This window comes from Rhinichthys klamathensis, unplaced genomic scaffold (genome assembly GCF_029890125.1).
Source record: "Rhinichthys klamathensis goyatoka isolate OS25496 unplaced genomic scaffold, OSU_Roscu_1.1 h1tg000354l_1, whole genome shotgun sequence".
In the NCBI taxonomy this organism is placed as follows: domain Eukaryota; kingdom Metazoa; phylum Chordata; class Actinopteri; order Cypriniformes; family Leuciscidae; genus Rhinichthys; species Rhinichthys klamathensis.
The window spans coordinates 1,318,912-1,344,425 of NW_026606864.1; the positions used below are offsets into that span (position 1 = coordinate 1,318,912).

Consider the following 25,514-nt stretch of genomic DNA (forward strand, 5'->3'; position numbering starts at 1 on the left):
GAGAGTGAATGTGTGTGTGTGTAGAAACAGCAGGGTATGTGGTTCTGTCGAGAGTGAATGTGTGTGTGTTTGTGTGTGTGTGTGTGTGTGTGTGTAGAAACTGCAGGGTTTGTGGTTCTGTCGAGAGTGAATGTGTGTGTGTGTGTGTGTGTGTGTGTAGAAACAGCAGGGTTTGTGGTTCTGTCGAGAGTGAATGTGTGTGTGTGTGTGTGTGTGTGTGTAGAAACTGCAGGGTGTGTGGTTCTGTCGAGTGTGTGTGTGTGTGTGTGTGTGTGTGTGTGTGTGTGTGTGTGTGTGTGTGTGTGTGTGTGTGTGTGTGTGTGTAGAAACTGCAGGGTGTGTGGTTCTGTCGAGAGTGTGTGTGTGTGTGTGTGTGTATGAACCTCCGCTGTACGTCTGGACCGTCAGCATCATGTCGTCTTCAGATCTGTCCATCCGCTGAGACACGATGTGCAGAAGCTCCTGAGCCACGACTGAAGGCTTCACACGCATACTGAGATACGAGTCACAGCTCACGTAGACACGACACATCACTGACACACACACACACACACACACACACACACACACACACACACACACACACACACACACACACACACACACACACACACACACAGAGAGAGAGAACTGGTTATTCAGTCACTTTAATCAGTGAATCTCATGAAAACTGTCAAAAATATGTCTGGACTCATTTCACCCCCAGTCAAAAGATGAAGCAGTTACATTTATATATTTATATTCATTTATATTCCTATTACAAACATATATTATAAACATTATTTCATTATTATTATTTATTTAAATATTTTTTCCATAAATAAAATGTTGTTCTGTTAATCTATCATTTTGAATCTATTATATTTTATTTACATTTATATTTTAATAAGTTTCTATTTGCAAAAAAGAAAATTAAGGACTATTATTGTTTTTCTAAAAACAAATTGTTATTATATTTTAATTTTGATTTACATTTACAAATATTGCATTAAAATGTTTAAAATAAGATACATAATATTTTTTGCACAAAGACAATTTTGTTTATTACTAATATATGTATTATTATATATTATGACGTTTGTTTTGCATTGCAACATTTTTTTTACAATGACATAATATAACATAATAATTTGATATGCAAAATGATATACAAAATATAAAAATAAATAAGAATATAAAATGAATTAAATACATATAGGTCAAGTTCCACCTGTGTGAGTGTGTGTGTGTGCACTTTTAGACATGTCTGGACAGCTGCGTTTGAGAAAGATGAAAGGCAGGAAAATCTAAAATGTATGTGTGATAGTTAAGATAGTCATATATATAGTTTTTTCCTCATTTTAATTACTTTCCCTTGACATTTAACCCAAAAGACTTATGGTTTCTATATTTTAATGTATTATTAATTTTTTTTCAATTTAGATATAGCCGTTTAGCTTTGATTTTGGTTTCATTTCAATTTATTTTAGGCATTTAAAAAAAAACATTCACACCTAAAATATGTGGGTATATGTAGGTCATGTTAAATGTGTGCAGGGAATAAGGAGAGGACTGAGGAATACCGTCTTTAGTCTCGACCGGAGACCCTCGCAGAGGAACACACATCTCCTTCAGGCTCAGCTGCGGGTACAGCGCTTTATTCTGGAACATTTGAGAATATGTACTCACAATACAAACCAGGTATTTCATTTTTTGCTCATTCTTTTCACAATTTCTTCTCTCACCTTTTGGTGTGGAGAATAGTCGTCCACCGTACTGAGGGAAAACGGAGAAATAAGTGAGAGACGCATAACGAGACATCATTCATGGCTGTTGAAGTGTGAGTCTGACAGGAGATAGAGAACTGATTTAACACTCCTGTCAGAGACGTGTGGGCCAGCTGTCTCCTGTGAGATGTGTGTGTGTGTGTGTGTCCTCTCTCGCTCGCTCTACATCCATCTATCTGAAGAGTGACGCTCTAACGGGAAGTGGGAGACATCATCGTGTCTCAGTCTCAGACTGTGAGAAGTTTGGGAAACTGCAGGATGAATGACTGTTTTAATCATTTCCTCATCCCTCATGCTAACACAAAACCTTTCTGTGGAGGATAAAAACGCTCTTTCCCGTGACTATGTAAGATGATTGAGTTCAGAAGTTGCTCCTTTCGAGCTCAAATATCAATTTTGTCTCAAATGTTCCTCCCAAAGTCCAATAAAAGAAATGAAAACAGACACAAATGAACCAGTTATTGTCATACAGTTAGAGCATAGAGCTATACAATTAATGTACATAACAGCTCAGATTGGTCTTTGGGAGAAATTAATGAGTTCATAATCAGGTGTCTGAGTTTTGATTGTAGAATTTGGTGTTTTGAGCACAATTTGAAACATTGTTGAGATATTTTCTGAAACTTTAAAAGAGACTATTGGTGTGTTTTTAGGAAACTCAAACAAAAGTGACAATTTGATTGCTTTGCTCTCCTAGACAAATAATTGAGATATTCAAGATATTTAAATGAACTTAATGAACAAAAAAGGAGATTTTAAATAAATTCAAATTAACTTGATGAGAAATGTTCATACTGACATCTATTGGCAAATCTGAGCACAGTTTGAGACATTATCGAGATCTCTTATGAAGAGATAGAGCCAAAAATAATAAAAAAAAGACTCTCAAAACCCGCTAGGAAACACAAATGAGATCTTAAACACATTCAAACAGACTTGATGAGAAATGTTTGAGCCCATACTAGGATCTCTGACTTTCATTTCCAAATATGAAATGAAATATCATATCCGAAATATCATATCCAGTTTGAGACAATATTGATGTCCTATGAAACTCCATAGAAAAAAAGTCTCAAGCAAAGGTTTCAATTCAATCCTGTTGTTGCTGTCCAGGAGAAACAAACGAGATATTAAATAAATTCAAATGAACTTAATGAGAAATAGTTGAGATCATACTGATATCTTTTCAATCTATATTCAATATGTTTTCAAAATCTGAGCATAGTTTGAGACAATATCGTGATCTCTTAGGGAACTCCAGAGCAAAAACAGACAAGCAAAAGTCTCAATTTAATCTCATTGCTGTCTAAGAGAAACGAAGGAGATTTTAAATCAATTCAAATTAACTTGAGTTCATATTAATATCTCTGACATTGATTGGCAAATCTTGCACAGTTTGAGACAATATTGAGATCTCCTAGAAACTCTAAAGCCAACACATGAGATCATTTAAGAATCAATTCTCCATGTAATCTCAATGTTCAGTGACATCAACGACAGTATTGAGCATTTCCCTCTTTTATTCATCTCACACACGTTACGCCCAATTACCCTTCTGCCGCTGGGGGAGCCAATCAGATCTCTTCAAAAGGGCGTGAGCACAGTGTAACTCCGCCCCTCACGGCAGTCATAATTACTCCTCCGGGTCCGTCACCTCATTCAGCGGGATACGAACACACGCCTGCCAAACCTGAGGATGAGCAGCGGGAGGACGGGAACGTTTCCATGCTAAGCTCAACTCACTGAGGCTAAGCTGATGAACTGACAAACGTAAGGAGCTCAGAGAGACTCGCCTCCAGAGACACGGGATGTGTGTGTGTGTGTGTGTGTGTTCATCTGCATGTGCTCTGCTTTACATGTAAGATGACTTACTGCTAAAACTGATTATTGAAGAAGTTCACGTGATCTTCACTACGCAAAATGTCTAAATTAAAGGTACAGTATGCAGGATTTTTGCAGTAAAATATCCAAAAACCACTAGGCCAATGTTATATATTTTGTTTAGTTGATTACTTGAAATGTTTCCAACTATTTGTAAATCGTGAGAAAATTGTGATTTTAACCAAGGAAACGGGGCGTGTGAGCAGGGGTGAGGAGTCGGCAGTCAATGATGTCATATCCGCGTTACCCTCGGTTTCCGCCAGGTTTGCGCTCGCACTGCCATAGTAACCATGGCGACAGACGTTGACAACTGGGTTATGCCCGTTATGCCTAGCAGGACGCTCACGCTGTTGTTGTTTTCTTCAAACATTATGGACCATGGCAAGCAGACTTTGAGACAAAAAGAGGACTAAAACGAAGATCAACATCTTTCGAGATGCCGAGAGCTCCACGTCTGCGACTAACTTCCACTCGACAGAGACGCGAGTGTTGCATGTTACTTTATTAGACAGGTGAGCAAATGTACATAAAACTAATCAATGTTATGTAGTTCAACATGATGAAATGTTAGAATATGATCTGTATGTTATTCTAGCTTAGTCTCATACAGCCAACACACAACCTAACTAACAACATTCAACACACTCAAATGCCGTTTAGTGTGATAGTGTGACTGTTAAGGCCTCATTATGCTTCTGCGTCAACTCCACGGCGTAGCTACGCCGTCACTCCTACGGCGTCGTGGCCGTTTTATGGTTCTGCGTCAGGTTGCGTTGCATCGCGGTGCATTTCACCGCCAGAACGCTAGGGGGGTGTGTGCTTCGCGAATCTCTTTGCTAGTTTGTTTTGGTTCCGTGCGCCGGTTCCGCTTTCGTTTCCATTACCCTTCAAATTGCGCAAATTGAAATTGCGAATTGAAAATACGCACAATGGAACCACGTCCATTTCGCAAAAACCCCAGTTTATCGCAAAAAAGATTTTACGTTCGCATGAGGAGGTTTTTCAGGCAATTCGAAAAAGGAATATTTTGCAAAACTGCAATGGAAACAGGTTTTGCGCATTTACAGTCACTTGACTTAGAAGACGCGGTGTGTTTGGGGTCCGTGTCCGCAAATAATAATAATAATTATCGTCATTATTATACATTTATTAGGCTACATATGTAGAAGACGCTTTTATCCAAAAAAGGAACAAAGCAATTCGTCACATCTCATTCAAAATACAGGTTTGACAATAATAATACGGGGCTAAGATTATCACAAATAAACACAAGATTTTGACGCATATCCAAGCGTTTGTGCGCGGCGCGCACTGGATGGCAGGGATAGGCGCGCTGGCGCGAACACTTGCATTTTCCTATCAACAGTGGAAACAACTTAAAATACTCTATCATTTCTGGTCATACAGAAAATAATAATACATTATTCGCAACTACTTTTATTTGCGTAAACTCACAATAACAAGAAAACGTTGTGGTTTTGTAAAATAAAATAAAACAATCAGGCGCGCTTTCATGGTCTCCGTGAACTGAAGCGCGAGAACTGAAACAAAATATAGCCTAAGCTAAAGCTTGAAATGTCCACTTTAAAACGAACAAATTCGAATCGAAAGCTAATACCTTCTGATTATGTAATCCGTATGAAAGGTGCATTTCTCTCTAAAGGTGCATCCGGAGATATGTTTTTAGCCGACATTGATTTAGAAAACAATAGTTTATTAATAAACAATTAAAATGCCTCGTTATTTTTTCAGACACATTTATTATAGCCTATAACTCACCTATAAATCACCTTTCTGTAGGCTGTGGTTATAGTCTTCTCATTCAGCACTGCGGGAATTAATTTCCAGGTTCTAATTTGGCCTTAGAAAACCAGTGAAATCTACATTTTTTCCATATTAATTTGTGAATATTTTAAATGTTTAATAAAGGGGCAAAAAATCATAAACAAATATCTTAAAATTCGTCGATATTTTTTTTTTTTTTTTTTTGCGCAGCATTTGGTGTACCGTTCAAATTAAAATATTGGTGTTCAACTTTGCTTTTTAAAAATACAACAACCGTTCATTTTTCGTTTTGCAATTACGGGTTAAATAAGGGAAAACGAATGGACACAAAAGTACACTGACCGTTTGGAATTAATACGAGACAGAGTTCTTTATTAAATTCATAAAAGAAACAATAGCCTACTGGACTCTAAACCTCAAAGAAATGCCACAATCAAGACCTCGAAGCAGAAATTATTGTAAAGCACTGAGAGGAATGTAATCTAATTTCGTTGTACCTTGTACAATGACAATAAAGAATTCAATTCAATTCAATTCAAAATGAGGGAGAACTCCGTGTCTTTCCCTGCCATCAATGCTTGGATAACACACACGTCTCCTTCCATTAATAATAATAATGTATAGTGCGGTGGCTATAGGCTATAACGTTAAACCTACCAACGTCCGTTAACATGATTTTTGGAATGGCTTATCGCGAGAGGAAAAAAAAGACGTTTTAGTCGCATAACATCGGTTAATGGAAACGCCGTCATTTCGCAATAGTTTTTTATCGACATATAGAAAAAATCGCAAAAGTTTTGCGCAAATCTGTAATGGAAACACGCCTAATGGCGAGCGAAAGAGAGAGAATGTTGTTGCAGCTGGAGCTAATCGACGTTGAACAACAAATGATTTTATTGCAAATGTTTAATCGCAGAAGAATCAAACGTTCCTCAACTTGATATCGTTAAAACAAACAGTGCAGTGGTCACTTTAAAAATGGCGGTATAGCGGGAGGGGGAAACCGGAAAAGCTTCACTCCCGAAATGATGTATCTAACCAATCACAGCCTTTGTGGTCTGCGTCGCCTCGACGAGTAGTTACAATTTTTTGGAGGTGCACGTCGAACTACGGCGGAGGGGTCGGAGAGGGGTTCGCGGCGACGCAGAGAGGTCTGCGGGGGTACGCCGTCGATTCGCCGTTATATCCGCGGGACTCGCGTTGCGTGTGGCGCTGGTATACGTCTAGCAATCGCGCCCTGCTTCACACCACAGTCATGTTAAAAACATCACTGTATTCACTCATTCATAAAAGATCCATCAGCTTGACGACAAGATCCATCAGCTTGACGACAAGATCCATCAGCTTGACGACAGTATTCACATCTCTGGATGTGAATACTGCAACGGATACTTTATGCTCCATCCTAACCTCTTCTTTAGACAATATCTGCCCTCTCTCCTCTAGGCCAGCACGCACCACTCCCTCTAACCCCTGGTTATCTGAGGTTCTTCGTGAACACCGGACCAAGCTCAGGGCAGCGGAGAGGAAATGGCGCAAATCAAAAGACACATCTGACCTCAGTAGGTATCAATCTCTGCTCTCTGCCTTCTCTGTTGATGTTCACGCTGCAAAATCTTCATATTTCCACAACAAGATCAACAGCGCCTCTAACACACGTTCACTGTTCAAGACATTCAATTCTCTCCTCTGTCCACCTCCACCACCACCCACCTCCTCTTTAACTGCTGATGATTTTGCTAACTTCTTCACTAACAAAACTACCACTATCAGCAGTCAGTTCTCAGCACAGGAACCCAGACTAACCTCTCCCACAGCCAATAACCTTCTCTCCTCCTTCACTCCACTAACCGAGGAAGAAGTATCTAAACTTCTCCTCTCCAGTCATCCTACCACCTGCCCTCTAGACCCCATCCCCTCACACCTTCTACAAGCCATCTCTCCCACACTTCTACCAGCTCTCACACACATTATCAACTCATCCCTCCACACTGGCATTTTCCCTACAGCATTTAAGCAGGCTCGGGTAACCCCTCTGCTTAAAAAATCAACATTAAACACATCACTTCTAGAGAACTACAGACCTGTCTCTCTCCTACCATTCATTGCGAAAACACTTGAACGAGTTACTTTTAACCAAGTATCATCCTTCCTGTCTCTGAACAACCAGCTGGATGTCAACCAATCTGGCTTCAAGAAAGGACATTCAACCGAGACTGCATTGCTGTCAGTCACGGAAGCCCTGCGGACCGCAAAAGCTGCTTCCAAATCATCAGTTCTCATTCTACTGGACCTGTCTGCTGCCTTCGACACTGTGAATCATCAGATCCTCTTGTCCACCCTCTCATCACTGGGCATCACTGGAACCTCCCTCAACTGGTTTAAGTCCTACCTCACAGGTAGGTCCTTCAAGGTCACATGGAGAGGTGAGGTATCCAAAGCACATCAACTGACCACAGGCGTTCCTCAGGGTTCAGTTCTCGGACCGCTCCTCTTCTCCATTTACACCACATCACTGGGACCTATCATACAGGCACATGGTTTCTCTTACCATTGCTATGCTGATGACACCCAGCTCTACCTCTCATTTCAACCAGATGACCTCACAGTAGCTGTACGGATCTCAAGCTGTCTGGCGGACATCTCTGCATGGATGAAGGAACATCACCTGCAGCTCAACCTGGCAAAGACTGAGCTTCTCGTCCTCCCTGCCAATCCGTCTCTACAGCACGACCTCACTATCCAGCTAGATTCATCCTCAATCACCCCATCAAGGTCGGTCAGAAATCTTGGAGTAATCTTTGATGATCAGCTGACCTTCACAGACCACATTACAAAGACAGCTCGATCATGCAGGTTTGCTATGCACAACATCAGGAAGATCAGGCCTTTCCTAACTGAGCATGCAACACAACTTCTCGTCCAGGCCCTGGTCATTTCTAGGCTTGATTACTGCAATGCTCTTCTGGCTGGACTTCCATCATGTGCAACTAAACCTCTACAAATGATCCAGAATGCTGCAGCTCGTCTGGTCTTCAACGAGCCCAAAAGGGCCCACGTCACTCCTCTGTTCATCTCTCTGCACTGGCTACCACTCGCTGCTCGCATCAAGTTCAAGGCTTTAACGCTTGCTTACAGATTGACCACAGGTTCAGCTCCCTCCTACTTCCACTCACTACTACAAGTCTACATCCCTACCAGAAGCCTACGATCGGTCAATGAGCGACGGCTCGTGGTACCTTCACAGCGGGGCACAAAATCACTCTCCAGAACATTCTCATTCACGGTTCCATGCTGGTGGAATGATCTCCCCACCCTCATCCGGAATGCAGAATCCCTGACAACATTCAAAAGACAACTGAAAACTCATCTTTTCCGGGAGCACTTAACATAAAAAAAAAAAAAAAAAAAAAAAAAAAAAAAAAAAAAAAAAAAAAAAAAAAAAAAAAAATCCTTTCCTCTAAATCCTCGCTTGCCTGGCTTATGCTACTCCGAGCTATGTCTGAACTTTGTATTTTGAGCACTTCTTGCGTTGCTTTTGCCTCTTCACGATGACTCGCTTGGTTTAGTCCTCAGTTGTAAGTCGCTTTGGATAAAAGCGTCTGCTAAATGACTAAATGTAAATGTAAATGTAAGATCCATAATTCAGCTTAATGCGGATATACGTCATTAATATACGCCTTTGTTATTGTAAGAGGTTAGCGACCCCTGGTGGCGAAAAATCCTGCATATTGTACCTTTAAAATGAAAAATGCAAAAAAAGTGAGACTCACTGTCTCCGGCGGAGAAGTTTCTGGAACTCCTTCAGGTCCTTCTCCAGCGTGGGGAACTCATAAACGTCCTCCAGCACGTATCGATACAGAGACTGCAGGACAACACCACATCTTTATATTAGTGGACTGATCCATCAAGGCAAGTTTTCATTTTCAGAATCAGCCAATAACGTTTCCCATTTGGATGATTATACTTCAGCAGCAGAACTGCCTACTGTGATGATGTACCATATTAAGTAATAAAATAATACAAAATGCAACAACAAAAAAATCAATAACAACTCATGGACGAATCATATATTCTTTCTTAAATACTCTTGAATAAGATTTGAATATATGGCCATTGCACATTGAATACCAGGAAATTCCATATCATTAAATAAAAAACTACTCCGCAGATACCAATCATATTTTAGTACTATTTATATACTATTATAGAATTTATAAATGTTTTGAATTAGCTTTTATTTTTATACTTTTATTTTTCATTTTAATTTTAGTTCAGGTTTTAGTAATTTTGTTATGTCCTTTTATCTATTTTTTATAATATTTGTTTTAGTTTTTTTTTTTATATATTTTTAATAATCTTTTGATCTAATATTAATATTTTGTTTTATTTCAGCTGTATTTCAATTAACATTTTTTTGTTATTATACTACCAGTTACAGGTTTGAATATATATTAATATAAAGCAGAATTCTGTAGGAAAACACGTCTGGGTGGCGACCGAATGTGTGTATATGAGAGACTGTGTGTTGTTGCACAGGCACTTGACCTTGCATCCATGCTGGGCAGTAAAGGGACGATTTATTACCCAGCATGCACTGGGAATGTATGTTATAATGGTGTACACTTCCTCAATGCATGCTGGATAATGTCAGTAAACTAATACAGTGAGGAAACCATGTTTCAATGCTGTAAAAAAACAGCACCTACATCCACATTCATGCAAAACACACACACACACACACACACACACACACACACACACAGAGAGTGTCTCAGCAGCATCATGTGCATCTTTTCTTAGCGTTTGATGGAATGTGAATGTTTTTGAGCGTGGTGTGTGTGACTGAGCCGGTAACATGCGTGTGTCCGCTGTGAGTGTGTCTGACCCATCACCACCCCCACCCCCCCAATTCTGCCTGTTACCAGGCAACTATCACCTGGGAAACGCTCCATGTAATGATCTACACGGCGACCGTGAAACATCCTCGTCACTGCAATGACACTACAGTTGCCATGGAAACACTGCGTGAGCGTGTGTGTGAGTGGGTGGAGACAAAAGCAGGTAAGAACAAGATGTACATTTGTGCTGCGTCTGTGTGTGTGTGTCCGTGTGTGTGTGTATGTGTGTGTCTAATCTCCTGAAGATGACAGACTGAAATCTTTGAAACATCGACACGCACACAAAAACATCAACATACAAATAATAAATACCTAAACACAAAATAAACAACTACACAAACACTCAGTTTCAGAGAACACATGGTTAGTGCTTTTAATGACGCCTGAAAGTGTTTTCTGGAGTGTTTTCATCTGCGTGTGGCCTTGAGCAACGAGCAGAAGGGAGAAAACATGTTTTCTGGAGTGAAAATGTGAAAAGCCATTAAACACACTCAAGTCCGGACATGAGGCCGAGTCGATCCCTGCGGAGAAGCCGTGAGTGTGTGAGTCACCCGCGCTAAACTAGCACTCGTACACTAAACGAGCAAACACACACACTATCACACATCTGAGGAGATTTCACAGCAAGTTCAGGCAACTAAATGCTTCTTATAGTTACTGACAGCCTTGACATATTTTTTTTGAAAATATTAAAATATTACATAAATATAATTTTAATGTTTTTATTATTTTGAGTAAATAAATAAAATACAGGTAGAAATTTACTGACAGTATTAAATAAAAATATTTAAAAATACTAAAATATTATAAATATAAAAATATAAATACAAAACTTTTTAATTTTGAGTACATATTGTGTAAAAAAAAACTTGAAAGTGAAAATTTTACAGAGACTTGAATACATTTTTTTAAAATATTAAAATATTACATAAATAGACAGTCTAAATTCTGAGTAAATATGTAAAATACAGGTAGAAATTCTACTGACAGTCTTAAATGAAAAATATATATTTTTTTAAATACTAAAATATTATATAAATACATAAATACAATAATATTGCATTAAACAACTTGTAGAAATTTTACAGATAGACTTGAAAACAAATATTTTAAATATTAAATGTGTTTTTTAGTAAATATTGTGTAAAATTGGTAGCAATTTCATGGGCAGTCTTGAAAAAAAATAGTTTAAAATATTAATATATATATATTTAAATTGAGTAAATACTGTGTAAATTACTAGTATAAATTTTCCTGATATTTAAAATATTATATAAATGTATATATATAATGTTGAATAAATATTTACTTCGTAATATAACTGTTCATTTTTCCCCTCTTAGCATTTTAAAAATAATAATATTAATTATTACATTGGTCATGCTGCTTTCGTATCTGCTTCTGAAAACGCATCAGAGGAGCGATATCGAAACCAACACACCAACAACAGCAGCAGAAGACAGACGGGTTACCCGGTGTTCAAATCACATCCGTGATACCACACAGATTACACTCATAAATATACATCAAATATATATATGTTCCCAGAAGCGTTTCACCTTCATGAAGAGTTTGACGTTCTCCTCCTCTCGCAGGAAGTCCTTGTAGAGCGTGCTCCACTGGGACACCAGGTGCAGGACCTTCCTCTTCCTGAAGAGGGCCTCCTTTCCTTCCTCCTTCCCTCGGGAACGCTTCGTACAGTAGGTGAGATCCGGTTAAAGACCCGTAACAAACAGCCTCGACTGAATCTACACACGACCACTTTAGGCCACACTGATTAACTATATAACACACACAATACTGGTGAAACAAGAAAAATTTGAATATCGTGCAAAAGTTCAGTAATTCAACTTAAAAGGTGAAACTAATATATTATATAGACTCATTACATGCAAAGTGAGATATTTCAAGCCTTTATTTGTTATCATTTTGATGATTATGGCTAACAGCTTATGAAAACCCCAAATTCAAAATTAAAATATTGTGAAAAGGTTTTCATAAGCTCAAAATGATAACAAATAAAGGCTTGAAATATCTCACTTCGCATGTAATGAGTCTATATAATATATTAGTTTCACCTTTTAAGTTGAATTACTGCAATAAATAAACTTTTGCACGATATTCTAATATTTCGAGTTTCATGTATATCTGCATCTGGCATTTGAAAGCATGCGGTAGTGCTGTGTGTTTGTGATGGAGAAGGATATTGTCCCAGCAGGGCTTGGCAGAGCTCACTGGTGGACATGAAGACCAGATACGTCAACAAGAAGTCGTCCAGAAGCATTTCTGAAAGACAAACGCACAGTAAAACATCACGGACCAGCAGATTTTAGCGCATGCAGAGACAATTAACCAGACCTTCAGCTGATCTACATTTCACTCTCCTGGAAGGCATGTTTAATGACAACTTAGATGAGATTCATGAGCGTGGGCTAATTAGTGCTGTGTGATGAGGCAAGCGTCACCATTGCTAGTGCTCATACTTGGGGTTCGTGATTTGAACAAACCCCCGATACACAATATCTACTCAAAATAAAACAGTATTTATAAAAAAAAGTTGTATATTTATGTAACATTTTAATGTTTTAGAGTTAGTAAATTCTTATTTTTTTAAATAGTTTATATTTTTGTATTCATAACACATATATTATGATGATTTATGATGATCCTAACAGAAAATGTTTTCATTTGCGAAATGAATATCCATTCCGCAAATGATTTTTTTGTTTTTGTTTTGGATCATCATAAATCATCTAAATTCTGTCAGTTACGTACTGAACTTTAGAGTTTCTTGTTGAGAAAATGTGTCATGTTACTTCACAAAAATGGCATATATATATATATATATATATATATATATACACATTTTTTTTTAAATTAATTTGTTTTTTAAGAAATATTGTTTTATTTTGAGTAGATATTGTGTAAAATACTGATAGAGATTAAAATAAATTCAACCCACTTGCAAAGAAAATTTCAAAATATTATACAAAATATACTTATTGTTTTTAAACACTGGTAGAAATTGTATTGACAGAACCAAAAAAAACACAAACATTAGAATATTATAAATACAACAATATAAATAACAAAAACTTTTTTTAATTTTGAATAAATATTGTGTAAATATTTTCTCACAGTCCTAAATAATAGTTTTTTTTTAACTATTTAATATAAACATAGATATAGACAGCCTTAAATAAGAAATAAAAAAAAATATATATATATATATATATATATTGTAGAAAGTAAAAAATGTAAAAAAAAAAAATAGAGTAAATATTATGTAATACTGGTATACTGGCAGTAATGAAAACTAAATATTCAAACCACAAAGACTTTCTGCACTGCATTCCTCTAAAACCCACAAACCCCTTCTTCATCTCCCTTCATCCTCTCTGTTTGTCTTCTCTGCGTCTGCTGATAAATATTCATTTCCATTTTTATCATCGACTGCCTGTGCTAACAGAACGCCGGCCCACAATCCCCCGCTCCACACGAGAGTCAGAAGAAGCAGGAGGGATGAGATGTGTGCATCATATAATTCATCATTCATACATACTATGAAGGATGAAATCATTTCATACTAAAAACTAATGTATCTGTGATATGTAAATCTAGTGGAAAGTGATAACTGACAGAATTTAGATGATTTATGATGATCCTAACAAAACAAACAAATAATTTGCGGAATGAATATTCATATCGCAAATGAAAACATTTTCTGTTACGATCATCATAAATCATCATAATATACAGCCTATGTGTTAATTTTTTTTTTTAAATATTACATAAATATAAAAATGTAAATCACTTTTTTTATATAAATACTGTTTTATTTTGAGTAGATAGTGTGTAAAATAAATTCAACCCACTTGCTAAATATTATACAAAACATACTTATAATTCTTTTATTGTTTTTAAACACTGGTAGAAATTGTATTGACAGAAGCAAAAAGAAAATACATTACAATATTACATAAACATAACAACAACTTTTTTCATTTTGAGTAAATATTGTGTAAATATTTTCTCACAGTCCTAAATAATAGTTTTTTTACTATTTAATATTACATAAATATAAAAGTATATAAAACTATTTTAAGAAAATATTGTGTAAAATACTGAAAAAACTGTTGTCGTTCTTCTCAAGTGTAGATTATGCACTATGATTGATAGGGATGCACCGAAATAAAATTTTTGGCTGATACGATAACCGATAATTCTTAATATTTGAAAGCCAATAACCGATATATTGGCCGATAAATCTGAATCCAAATTTTTATATAATTTTTGAGAGCCTGATTACAAAAAACAAAATTCTCACCATTAAAAGCCATCATGATGAACAGTGCGCATTTGAAATAAATAATCATTATTTATCGGCATTAATATATCGGCAAAATGTTCTTATCGGGTCGATACCGATAACATTAAAAATGAACATATATCGGCTGATACTGATATGGTGGCTGATATACTGTGCATATATATATATATACTGTGCATCTAATGACTGACTTTTGAAACGATGGTTACCGGAACGATTAAAAAGCAGATTTAGATGATCAGTTCTGTATATATAGCTATTATAATACCCCCATATGGAGATGTTCAAGGTTTAATTGTTGCATTCAGACTGAAAAAGCTCTCCTTTACATCAAATATGAGTTTTCAACACCCAAGAAAGCTAAGATTTTAGCCTCATTCATAGTCCTACTGATTAAACTCACACCTCTTTCTCCTAAAAATACTATGATCCCCTTTGCTTCCCTGAACGGCCTGGTTTCCCGCCGGGAAAGCATTCACACGATTTCTCATGAAGTCTCTGAACAATTATCACTGAACACTGACGCAGGTCTGAACACAAACACTGACTCAAGAGTTATTCTTCTCTATGATACACCGTTTGACATTTTACACCGCTCTAGGCGAAGTCAAGTCCGTCTAATATCAGTATCTGAAGGCGCCGGGCGACTCTAACGAGAAACTGCCACCGAAACACACACGTCTGCGTTGATCCGGGAGGGAATAGTGAGACTGTTGGCATTTGACAAAAGGTAAAAAGCCTTTCTCTCTTCTTAGTAGCGTGACGCACATTTTAATGCTAAACACAGCTGCCAACACACCGGTAATTACCCAGGATGCACTGCACTGTGAGGCTTATTTATCGCCTATGGGTGTGTTATGCTATGCACCACACAAGGGTCATTGAATTACACTCACACACACACACACACATATTATACGCATGCACAAACATGCATACACACAGAAAAACTCATTATCCTGCTGCTTTTTTCAGTTTTCTTCCTCCCCTCACATCATCCCACAGCATCTTTCTCCTTATTTGGTGTCTTTGATTAAATGCAAACATTAAAACCCTTTCCTATTAAAAGATGTTATATATCACTCCGGATGTCTCAGAGAAGGTCTTTTCCAGTCGAACACTAGACTCTAGAGTCTGGGAATTTGCATTGAGCTCATCTGACCTTCAGAAACTAAACACACACACACACACACACACACACACACACACACACACACATGCTATCAGCCCTCCGCCTGCAAACATTACACTGTGCAAATGCACTCATGAATAATTATGCTTTTGCAAGAATAAGAAGAGTAACTGTAACCAACACTCGCAGTAAATCAATCGGTTTTGCACACAGAACTTCAAAAACATCCTCAGAAACTTGGCTTCACGTGTCACTTCAGAGAGCAAAGACACCTGGAGGCACAGAAAGCAACAGAAAACCCTGTCGGCATTAAGACACAAAGCATTCCAGAAACGTTCATGGCCAGAGTCGTTCTGACACGCTCGGTGTGAAATCACTGACAGCTGCAATGCTTTATGGGACCGAATCTGACCAGCGACCACAAACATCACAGCAAATGATGTAAGAGTAATATTATATTCCTCACGTGTGCTGCCACTGGTTTCAACATTTAGCCAACTAGTTTAGGTTGGTAAGAGAACGCCTTAATTATAACAGGGAGTATTGCTATAGATATTATTCATGTAGCTTAATGGGGGAAAAACTTTCTGCACTTACCTGGAACATATACATTATATATATTCGTTAAGTGATTATAAAAGTAAATATATATATAAAATATTACAAATTATTTTATAATTATTTTATAACATAATATATATATATATATATATATATATTAAATTAAAATACATGTAAATGTCATCATTTCTAATTATTGTTTAGATACTAATATTTAACAATTATATGACATTTATAATTCATATGAATACAAAAATAGTAGAATTTAAAATGTAGATTTAATAGCTTAATGGCAAAAACTCTTTTTTTAAGTTATTTGGAACAAAAAAACAAAACAAGTTTTGCATATATTCGTTAAGTGACTATATCAATCGATTGTTCAGTCATATTATATTAAATAAATATATATATGTGCGTGTGTGTGATATTATAAACACTTAATATATCTATATATTAATATATAAAATATAATATTTAAAAATATATATATACAGCATATATATTAAATATATACATATATATACACACACACATATATATATAAATGAAGTATAAATATCATATAATTGTTAAATTGTGTATATATACACTGTAAAAAAATATTGTTGGTTTAACTTAAAAAATGAAGTAACCTGGTTGCCTTAAAATTTTAAGTTCATTGAAATGGAAAAATTGAGTTAATACAATGAAGGAGATTGATTTAAACATCAGAAACTCAAAATATTATGTTATCTGAACCACATAAATTATTTAAGTTGATTTGACAAAAGAAAAAATGTTGTGATTACAAATCATGAACATATTTTTTTTTACAGTGTATATATACAAATATACAGCGATTGCCGATGCATTCAACTATTGATGAATAAAACTACATTATTTCCCACTGAATACTCAAAATGCTTCAGATTACACAGGCAAAATGCATTTCAGAAATGCCCATCCGACACTCATCCAGTGATGTGTTTGGCGTCGCTCACCCGCCTCTTTGCCCTCCGCCGCCCCCTGGTGCTCGTCCAGGCGCAGGTCACTCAGCAGGTGCTCCAGGATCTTGTGGGGCGTCCCGGACACCACCACGTACCTGTCGGACAGAGCAGAAGAGGAAGACTCGCATGGGTACTCTTCATCAGAGGAGGAACACGTAGAACAAGAGCCGCTCCACCGCTGTCCCTTTATCACATAATCATCCTCATCATCATCATCATCATCGTCATCGTCAATGAAACGAAAATGAGGAATATTAAACGTGGGTATTTCATCTTCATCCTCCAGACTGTTGCTGCATTTCCAATATTCATCATCATCATCCTCTTCTGCCTGCACCAGAGTGACAGGTCTGAGTTTTACAAAAGTCTTGCCGTCCATTCCAGCAGGGACACGTGTGTCGCGTCATGCCCAGCGCAGGAGTGTGTGTCAGGGCTGGAGAGGCGATCGACAAACTCACAGCAACCTGCAAACAAACCCTGTACACTCGCAGTTCAAAGCACACGAGTGTGTTCACATGCTCAAGCCCCGCTGACAGTGTAATGAGGAAGCAAACATCAGGAATGTGTTATGAAGAGAGCGGAAGACACTGATTGGAGGATGAAAGTGCTTGAGATATGTAAACAGAAGGGGAGGGGTCAGAGAAGGGGGCGTGGCCTCACCTCTTATCACCGTCGTCATCTTTGACTCCGGCCGACTGTGGAGACGCAGGATCTGATGGGACTCGCTGGAGGACCAGCACGTCCTGACCCCTCTCCTTCAGACACACACGCACCACGCTTTCCCCCTGCGCCTGAGAGATCAACACACACACCCCATCACTTACATGAGGAGACCACACAATCACACATCACAATCTTACTGAGGCCGGCGTAATAGATCTGGAAGAGTTCACTCAAATATGAACATATCTATGTGTGAACTGAATCATTTGATTATTCATTACTACTTCTCTCATGAACCAAGAAAAACTAGGGCGAATATATCAAGATCTTTAGTGAACAGCGGCTTCAATTTAGACCGGTTTGACCTAAACTTACATTTGTATAAATCACTTTTAACTTTTAAATGTGACATTTTTAACTTCAAAAGACTTGGAATATAGCGCACAAGTCGTTGTTTTTACCATACTTTCTTGTCATTTCTGGACATTGGTGGCAAATTATATTGAAAAGAGCACTTCAGATATTCTTTCTCATTTCATGTTTCATGAAAGAAAGTTAAACAAGTTTGGAATGACATTCATTCACAAATCATTCAGTCCCAAACTACGCAAACTGTAAAAACAGACTCAAACTATCCAAAAACAAAGGGTGTGATCAAAACCAATCAGGTTTGTGTACATCACAACGTGTATTTCTGTCATCAAATCCGACAAGTTTCTGCTTGCATATTTATCACACTCTCTCTTTCTCTCTGTTTCAATTAAGAAACTCGTCATTAGGGAGAAACGAGAGTCATTACAGTCACATTCACACAGCAGAATCACAAAAAAATTGGAAGGATTTGCTAATATTTGAAATGCAGCGGTAAATAATGCAAAAATAGTGCGAGTATTGTGGTTGTGTGCCACTTGGAAAAACTCCAAAATCAAACACACAGAAAAGCTTCATCAATAACATCGTTACTGTTTTAGCCCGTTCTAAATAACAGAGTAACTTGAACGTGTGTGTGTGTGTGTGTGCACTTTTAGACGTGTCTGGACAGCAGCGTTTGAGAAAGATGAAAGGCAGGAAAAGGATTAAGAAAATCTGAAATGTCTCATATAATCACACACACACACACACACACCTGCCGGATTCACAGGTGTGAATCATAATACACACATTCAGATGCATTCCGTCGCATCGGATGCTTTTGTGTTTGAAATCCAGCTCTTGTTATAATCTTGTGGCCTGCAGGTGTAAATACTTGAAATACTATATAGTAAATACTATTAAAACAAAACATGTTCTACTCTGAAATAAGGCTGGATGGCATATTGAAATATCACGTATGATCACAGTAATTTTGCTATAAAATCAAGAAGTGAATATCTGATTCATCAATGCACATTATTCTTAGTAAAAAAACAAAACAAAGTTTACTGCAAAAAATAAAACACGGAGGGGAAAAAAATCTATTTAAAAAAAAAATCGCCATATTTTCCAAACAGGTTTTACTTCACACAAGGAAGAATGATATTTAATAATTTGTATTTATATGCACCAACATAACAACACATAAACAACATTTCCTTATACTGTTCAAAAGTATTGGATCGGTGAGATTTTTAATTGTTTTTATAGTCTCTTCTGCTTACCAAGGCTGCATTTATTTGATTGTGAAATATTAAAGCAATTTAAAATAGCTGTTTTCTATGTGAATATATATTAAAATGTAATTTATTCCTGTGATCAAAGCTGTATTTTCACCATAATGAAAGCTGTCTTCAGTGTCACATGATCCTTCAGAAATCACTCTAATATGATGATTTGATGCTCAAGAAACATTTATGATTATTATCAATGTTGAAAACAGTTGTGCTGCTTCATATTTTTGTTGAAACGTTTATTTTAGGATTTTTTGATGAACAGAAATTTCATAAGAACAGCTAATATTTGAAATAGAATTATTTTGACACATTATTAATGTCTTTGCTGTCACTTTTGATCAGTTTAATGCATCCTTGCTGAATAAAATTATTAATTTATTTCAATAAAATAAATAATTACTGACCCTAAACTTATTTTATTCCACAGAATCACAAGAAAAAAGTTAGAATCACAAGAAATGGAAGAAAAGGAAACCATGAAATAGAAAGTTCAAAAGCACAGCATTTATTTAAAACAGATTCTTTTGTAACATTAAACATGCTTTACTGTCACTTATGATCAATTTAATGCATCATTGTTTCTTTCTTCTGACCCCACAGAAGTTACAGATTGTTACTGAAATGATTCTGCTCTGCTTGCTGTAATTTCAGAGCAAACACACAAATATAAATATTGAATATTTTTTTTAGCTATATCAGTTTTTTGTGTTCATAAATCATAATGACTGCAGGTCATTTTAAATATGATATCAGTCCAGGTGTCTTTAAATCTGGTGTCATCAGTATGAACATCTGCTGTTTGAGTCACAGCATTAAACAGGGCTTTTATCAGACCGATGTGTGGCGGTGTGTGTGGCAAGCTTGCGTCCGCTGAGACGACTCACTCATTGACTGAGCACCTTTACAGGTGAGTGAGATCATAAGCTCCGCCCACACGTCTGTCTGCGAGCATAAGGGCGGAGTCACACAGGTGATGACATGCTTTAATGCAGGACTTCAAAGTAGATCATGAAGTTGCAGTTGCTCCTGCAAGTGTGTGTGTGCGCACTTTATTTTACAGTACGTGTACTTACAGTGTATTTACCTAAGAAAGTACTGGGTAATATAAGGTAACTACATGGTTAAGTTTAGGGGTAGGTAGTGCCTATATTATCCAGTTATTGCAATTATTGCAAGTACATAGTATGTACATGGGGAACAGGACTATAAACTAAAGTGCTACCGAAATGAGAATAAGTAAACTAAACACTATTAGTTGTAATGTAGACACATGCATTTCTGTAAAGCTGCTTTGAAACGATAAGTATTGTGAAAAGGGCTATACAAATAAATGTGAATTGAATTGAATGTTAGCCATTTTAAAAAGAGAACAAGTCTTTCGATTCTTTTCTCAACCCAACTTCCTTTCTTCAACATCAACACGAGAAAGAAAGCTAAAGTCAAAGTCCATGGAAATGTAAGAGATATATCTGTGCTCAGACACACACTGACCCCTGTACGGGACAACGGTACGATGCTATCGACGTAACCGTGTTGAATCTGCCCACGGGCATCAAACCCAGGACAAAATGTTCCGGAACATGTTCACTAAAATATACAAAATCCATTAGCAATTGAACACACACATCCCTGAACGACCGTCGGTGGAGAGAACGCTGGGCCTCAGAGACTCTGACTGATGATTGGTCATTTCACCCGCTCTCCCGGAGAGTGAAGGATGCTGGGACGTAGGAGGAAGGGAAACATCCGCACTCAGACACTCAGACGGACACGTGGGGTCCAAAACATGACCTCTGACCTCTTAATCACGGTCAGTTTTCGCTGTTACTTAACCGGAATTGGCATTCCAAAAAAAACGTCTGAACATTCCAAAAATACTCCCCAGTCTGACCACAAATAATGCAATCCGGAACAAACACGGAGCGTTTCCCAAACATTCCCTAAACACTCCGAAACGAGCGTGGATATCAGATCGAGCCTGCGCTGCTTCTCCCTGCAAATGTGTTTATAAAAAGCAACGTTAATAGGATTTTCCTGCAGTTACGCGATTCCACGGAAAAACACCTACATTAACAAACACCAGATGATGCTGGGAAAAATGTTAGCGATGCGAACGATAACAAATAGTTTATCTGCTCTGTCCGTGTGCCTCTCTAGAGCCTTTCCAAAATCAGCCCGCGTCTCTCTGGGGAGTTAACGCACTACAGAACGAGTACTTCACACACTGAACACACACGGCATTTCAATGTCAGTTATGCACACAGACTCTGGCCATAAAAGCCATGGAAATAAAAAATATATATTTATAATCAAGCTGGCAGTGAGAGCGTTACGCAACAGAGGAATGAAAGAGGTGAATGTGCTTCGGTACATTGTGAACGTTTCCATGAGTTCTCACAGGATCTGCCGGCACATACTAATAAAATAATAAATAAAGTATGCTTTCAGGGCACGTGATGATGAATATGGTCATAAAATGTCCGTTTGGCGTCATAACGCCATCCAGGGGCGTAGCCATCATTTCAAAAGTGAGGGGGACAGAATGTCAAGGTTTTTTCTTCAGACTTTTGTTGACAGGTTTTTGCTTAATTGGTTTAATATGCAATTTATTTTTAAAGCAATAAAACAGAAAGAAAGAAATGCAGATGTTCAGTACTTTATATTGCACATGCAGGGTTTTTGGTTGAAAAGGAGGCGGAGGTGGTAAAATCCCGACCATGTATTTAAATTAGATAATAAAATGTTTATTTTTCGTAGATCACCATATAGCCTAGGTGTTACCCACATTATTTTTGTAGGTGGATCTCGGTACTTCTAGGGGGGTCCGGGGGCATGCCCCCCCGTAAGAAAATGTTGTAAATTTTAAAGATAAATTCATTAATCTGGTGCACTTTGAGTCACTCGAATCCACTGTTAAAAATAAATAATCCACCCGTCAACCGCCCAAACATGATATTCTCTGATTTATATTTGATCATCGCATTACAATTATTAAAATGATCAATGTTAAACATGATAATATGGTTAAATATCACACTGAAGTAGACTGATTTAAAAATAACATTTAGGTTACTTAGAATAAAAGTTCTTCTTTTGGCAAAATTAAATTTCCTTAAAAGCCTAAATGTCTGTCTTACTAAACTTTCCAATTAAAAACCTTCAAATTTCAAGCTTTTAAAACTACGTAAAACTTTCTAGTTAGGCTTTTTCAAGAGAACTTAAAGTTTGTCTATAACTTTTTTATCTAATTGTAAAGTGTTACCGAATTATGGTAAACATCATGTAAATGTTATAGGAACGCTGCCTGATTCAAGCAGATCGTGGCTGTTATTGCATGAAAATACAAATTCAGCATTAACAATCACCATGTTTATTCTAATTTGAAGGGCTTTGATAACATGTCTGTGAAAATAAAAGACATTACGAATAAAAAAAGATTAAAAATAGTGCACGTTTTTGCGGGTAGTGAATATTTTCAATTTACAACAAAACTTCTTAATTCAACAAGAGAAATAGGCAGAGTTATTCATCATTGTGCAACACAATTCGGATACTACATGACAACTTACTTACAGTGCTTGACTTTTTCGTGAAAAACGAGTGAAGAGTTTTTGCCGTTTTGAACTGATACTGATGGATTCGGCGCGGGTGCGAGCATGGGCGTGTCGTAGGCTAATGCACGAGTGAATGATTACCATGGAAACCTGAAAGTCACGTATGTAGATAGACTATCCTTGACTCTTTGGATTTTAAATCTTGATGTAGGCTACACACACCCGCGAAAACCTCAGCTTGTTGTATACACACTTGCCCTATGAAAAAGTGCGGGGGACGAATTTACATTTTATAAAAAGTAAATTTTTATAAAAAATTTATACACGTCCCCCGTGTAATCTACGCCCATGACGCCATCATATTTGACCACAGAATGATGAGGTCTGACGTGACCGATCAGAAAGAGTAAAGTGTTTCAGATGTAATGAGGGTTCAGTGCTCACCCAGGCCAGAACCATCAGCTAAACCAGATTATATCATAACCACATCACATCAGATCCTGTTCCCTCGTTCTCCGGGATATCACCTGATCTCCTCCAAACCATCCAAGCCTCGCTCTGCTTTCGTGTTTCTCTCGCGCTTCCGTTTACATTTATGCAGTTTGCAGACGCTTGTATTCAAAGCAGCTCGATTGCATTCAGTGTGTGCATTTAATAATTTAATAAAGCGCTCTACTTCTTCTTCTTCTTTACCAAACATGTTCCTTTTTGAACATCAACTGATGTCACGTATTGCCTCCTGGTTTGCACAGAAAAAACGCTAATAATACAATAACAGTGTTAAATGTAATCTTTAGCAAATCACATTAATATCGTTAATTTCATATTTTAGAAATATAATATTTTAATAGATTTTTTTCACACTGTACATTATATATGATTTATTTTAGCGTTTTTTTAAAATTTATTATTTAGACAAAAGAGAATACTATAGCGACTACACTACCGTGCAAAAGTTCTCGGGCAGTACGATTTTTAAAAAATATATATTTTGTTTCAGAAAAATTCATACTTTTATTCAGCAAGGATGCATTAAATTGATCACAAGTGACAGTATTTATTTTGTAATGTTACAAAACATTCAATTTCTAGTAAACGCTGTTCTTTTGAACTTTCTATTCATCATGGAATCCTGAAAAATATTTCCTTAAAATACGAAGCATTGTCTTCAACATTGATAATAATCATAAATGTCTCTTGAGCAGCAAATCATCATATTAGAATGATTTCTGAAGGATCATGTGACACTGAAGACTGGAGTAATGATGCTGAAAATACAGCTTTGATCACAGGAATAAATTAGGTTTTACAATATATTCGAATAGAAAACTGTCATTTTGAATCGTAATAATATTTCACAATTTTACAGTTTTCACTGTATTTTTGATCAAATAAATGCAGCCTTGGTGAGCAGAAGAGACTTCAAGTGTTTGGAACAATTTCCCCCCCACATGAGCTGATGAGGGAGGACACACACGAGCAGGTGTGTTAAACTCCAGGCGTCAGTAATGACAGTTATCACGCAGAAGTGTGTGTTTAAGCAGCGTCTCCACCTGTCCTGCGGGTCAGCGGTTGACGTCGGTTCTCACGCTGGGTGGAGATCCAGTCCAGAGACCTCGCTGACGCAAAGCACAGAGGAAAGGCGAGAGGAAGCACTCTGTGTTCCTTTCCTGTGTTTCTGCGCAGAGAGTGTGTGTGATAGTGTGCGATAGTGTGCGTTGCTTTGTTTCCTTAATTATGCCAAAAAGTTGCACAGAAAACTCCCATGTTCCTGGAAAAACCAAAGAGCACGACCTTTACTCTAAACAATGAAACGGGACCGAAACACCCCAAACACACACACACACACACACACACAAACTCCACCTTAGGTCTCAGCACGACCCTTGGTCTCTATACGGGATCAGGGAAAGGAAATCCCATTATATAACTCTGGAAATGATTTGATTACAAAAGCTGCATAAAGATCTCTTTAGGAAATAGATGTATGAACGAATGTGTAATCCGGGCGTTGTGTGTGTGTCTCCAGACTTCACCCAGGCTCACGTAAGGCCTCTCTGGTGTCTGTGATAAAACCATAAGCTCGTGAACAGGGAAAAGAAACAATGCAACGCTTCTGTCCAATGGAAACATGAGCTGGATTATGTCAATACATTTTTTGCCATTTTTTTGCTGCCGACAATGTGTGTAATGGAAGGCGAGGAGTGCCACTTCAATGTAAAATCAACAGTCAATTTATTAAATTTAATAATTTTAAATAAGATTAAATATTACATTAAATTAAATTAATTAAGTTTCAGATGTAC

The 25,514-nt window shown here is 37.2% G+C and overlaps 1 protein-coding gene across 2 annotated transcripts in view; it reads right to left on the minus strand.

The window, feature by feature from the left end:
• rapgef5a (Rap guanine nucleotide exchange factor (GEF) 5a) overlaps positions 1 to 25,514 on the minus strand; it is an 81,913-nt gene that overhangs the window by 16,990 nt on the left and 39,409 nt on the right. For both annotated transcript variants that reach the window (XM_056232732.1, XM_056232731.1), the window contains exons 10-17: positions 18,003 to 18,133; positions 17,337 to 17,437; positions 12,541 to 12,619; positions 11,893 to 12,037; positions 9,206 to 9,297; positions 1,725 to 1,755; positions 1,563 to 1,641; positions 384 to 533 (exon numbers count right to left, since the gene is read on the minus strand). In XM_056232732.1, coding sequence (XP_056088707.1) covers positions 384 to 533; positions 1,563 to 1,641; positions 1,725 to 1,755; positions 9,206 to 9,297; positions 11,893 to 12,037; positions 12,541 to 12,619; positions 17,337 to 17,437; positions 18,003 to 18,133 — 808 coding nt within the window. The remainder of the gene's footprint in view (positions 1 to 383; positions 534 to 1,562; positions 1,642 to 1,724; positions 1,756 to 9,205; positions 9,298 to 11,892; positions 12,038 to 12,540; positions 12,620 to 17,336; positions 17,438 to 18,002; positions 18,134 to 25,514) is intronic.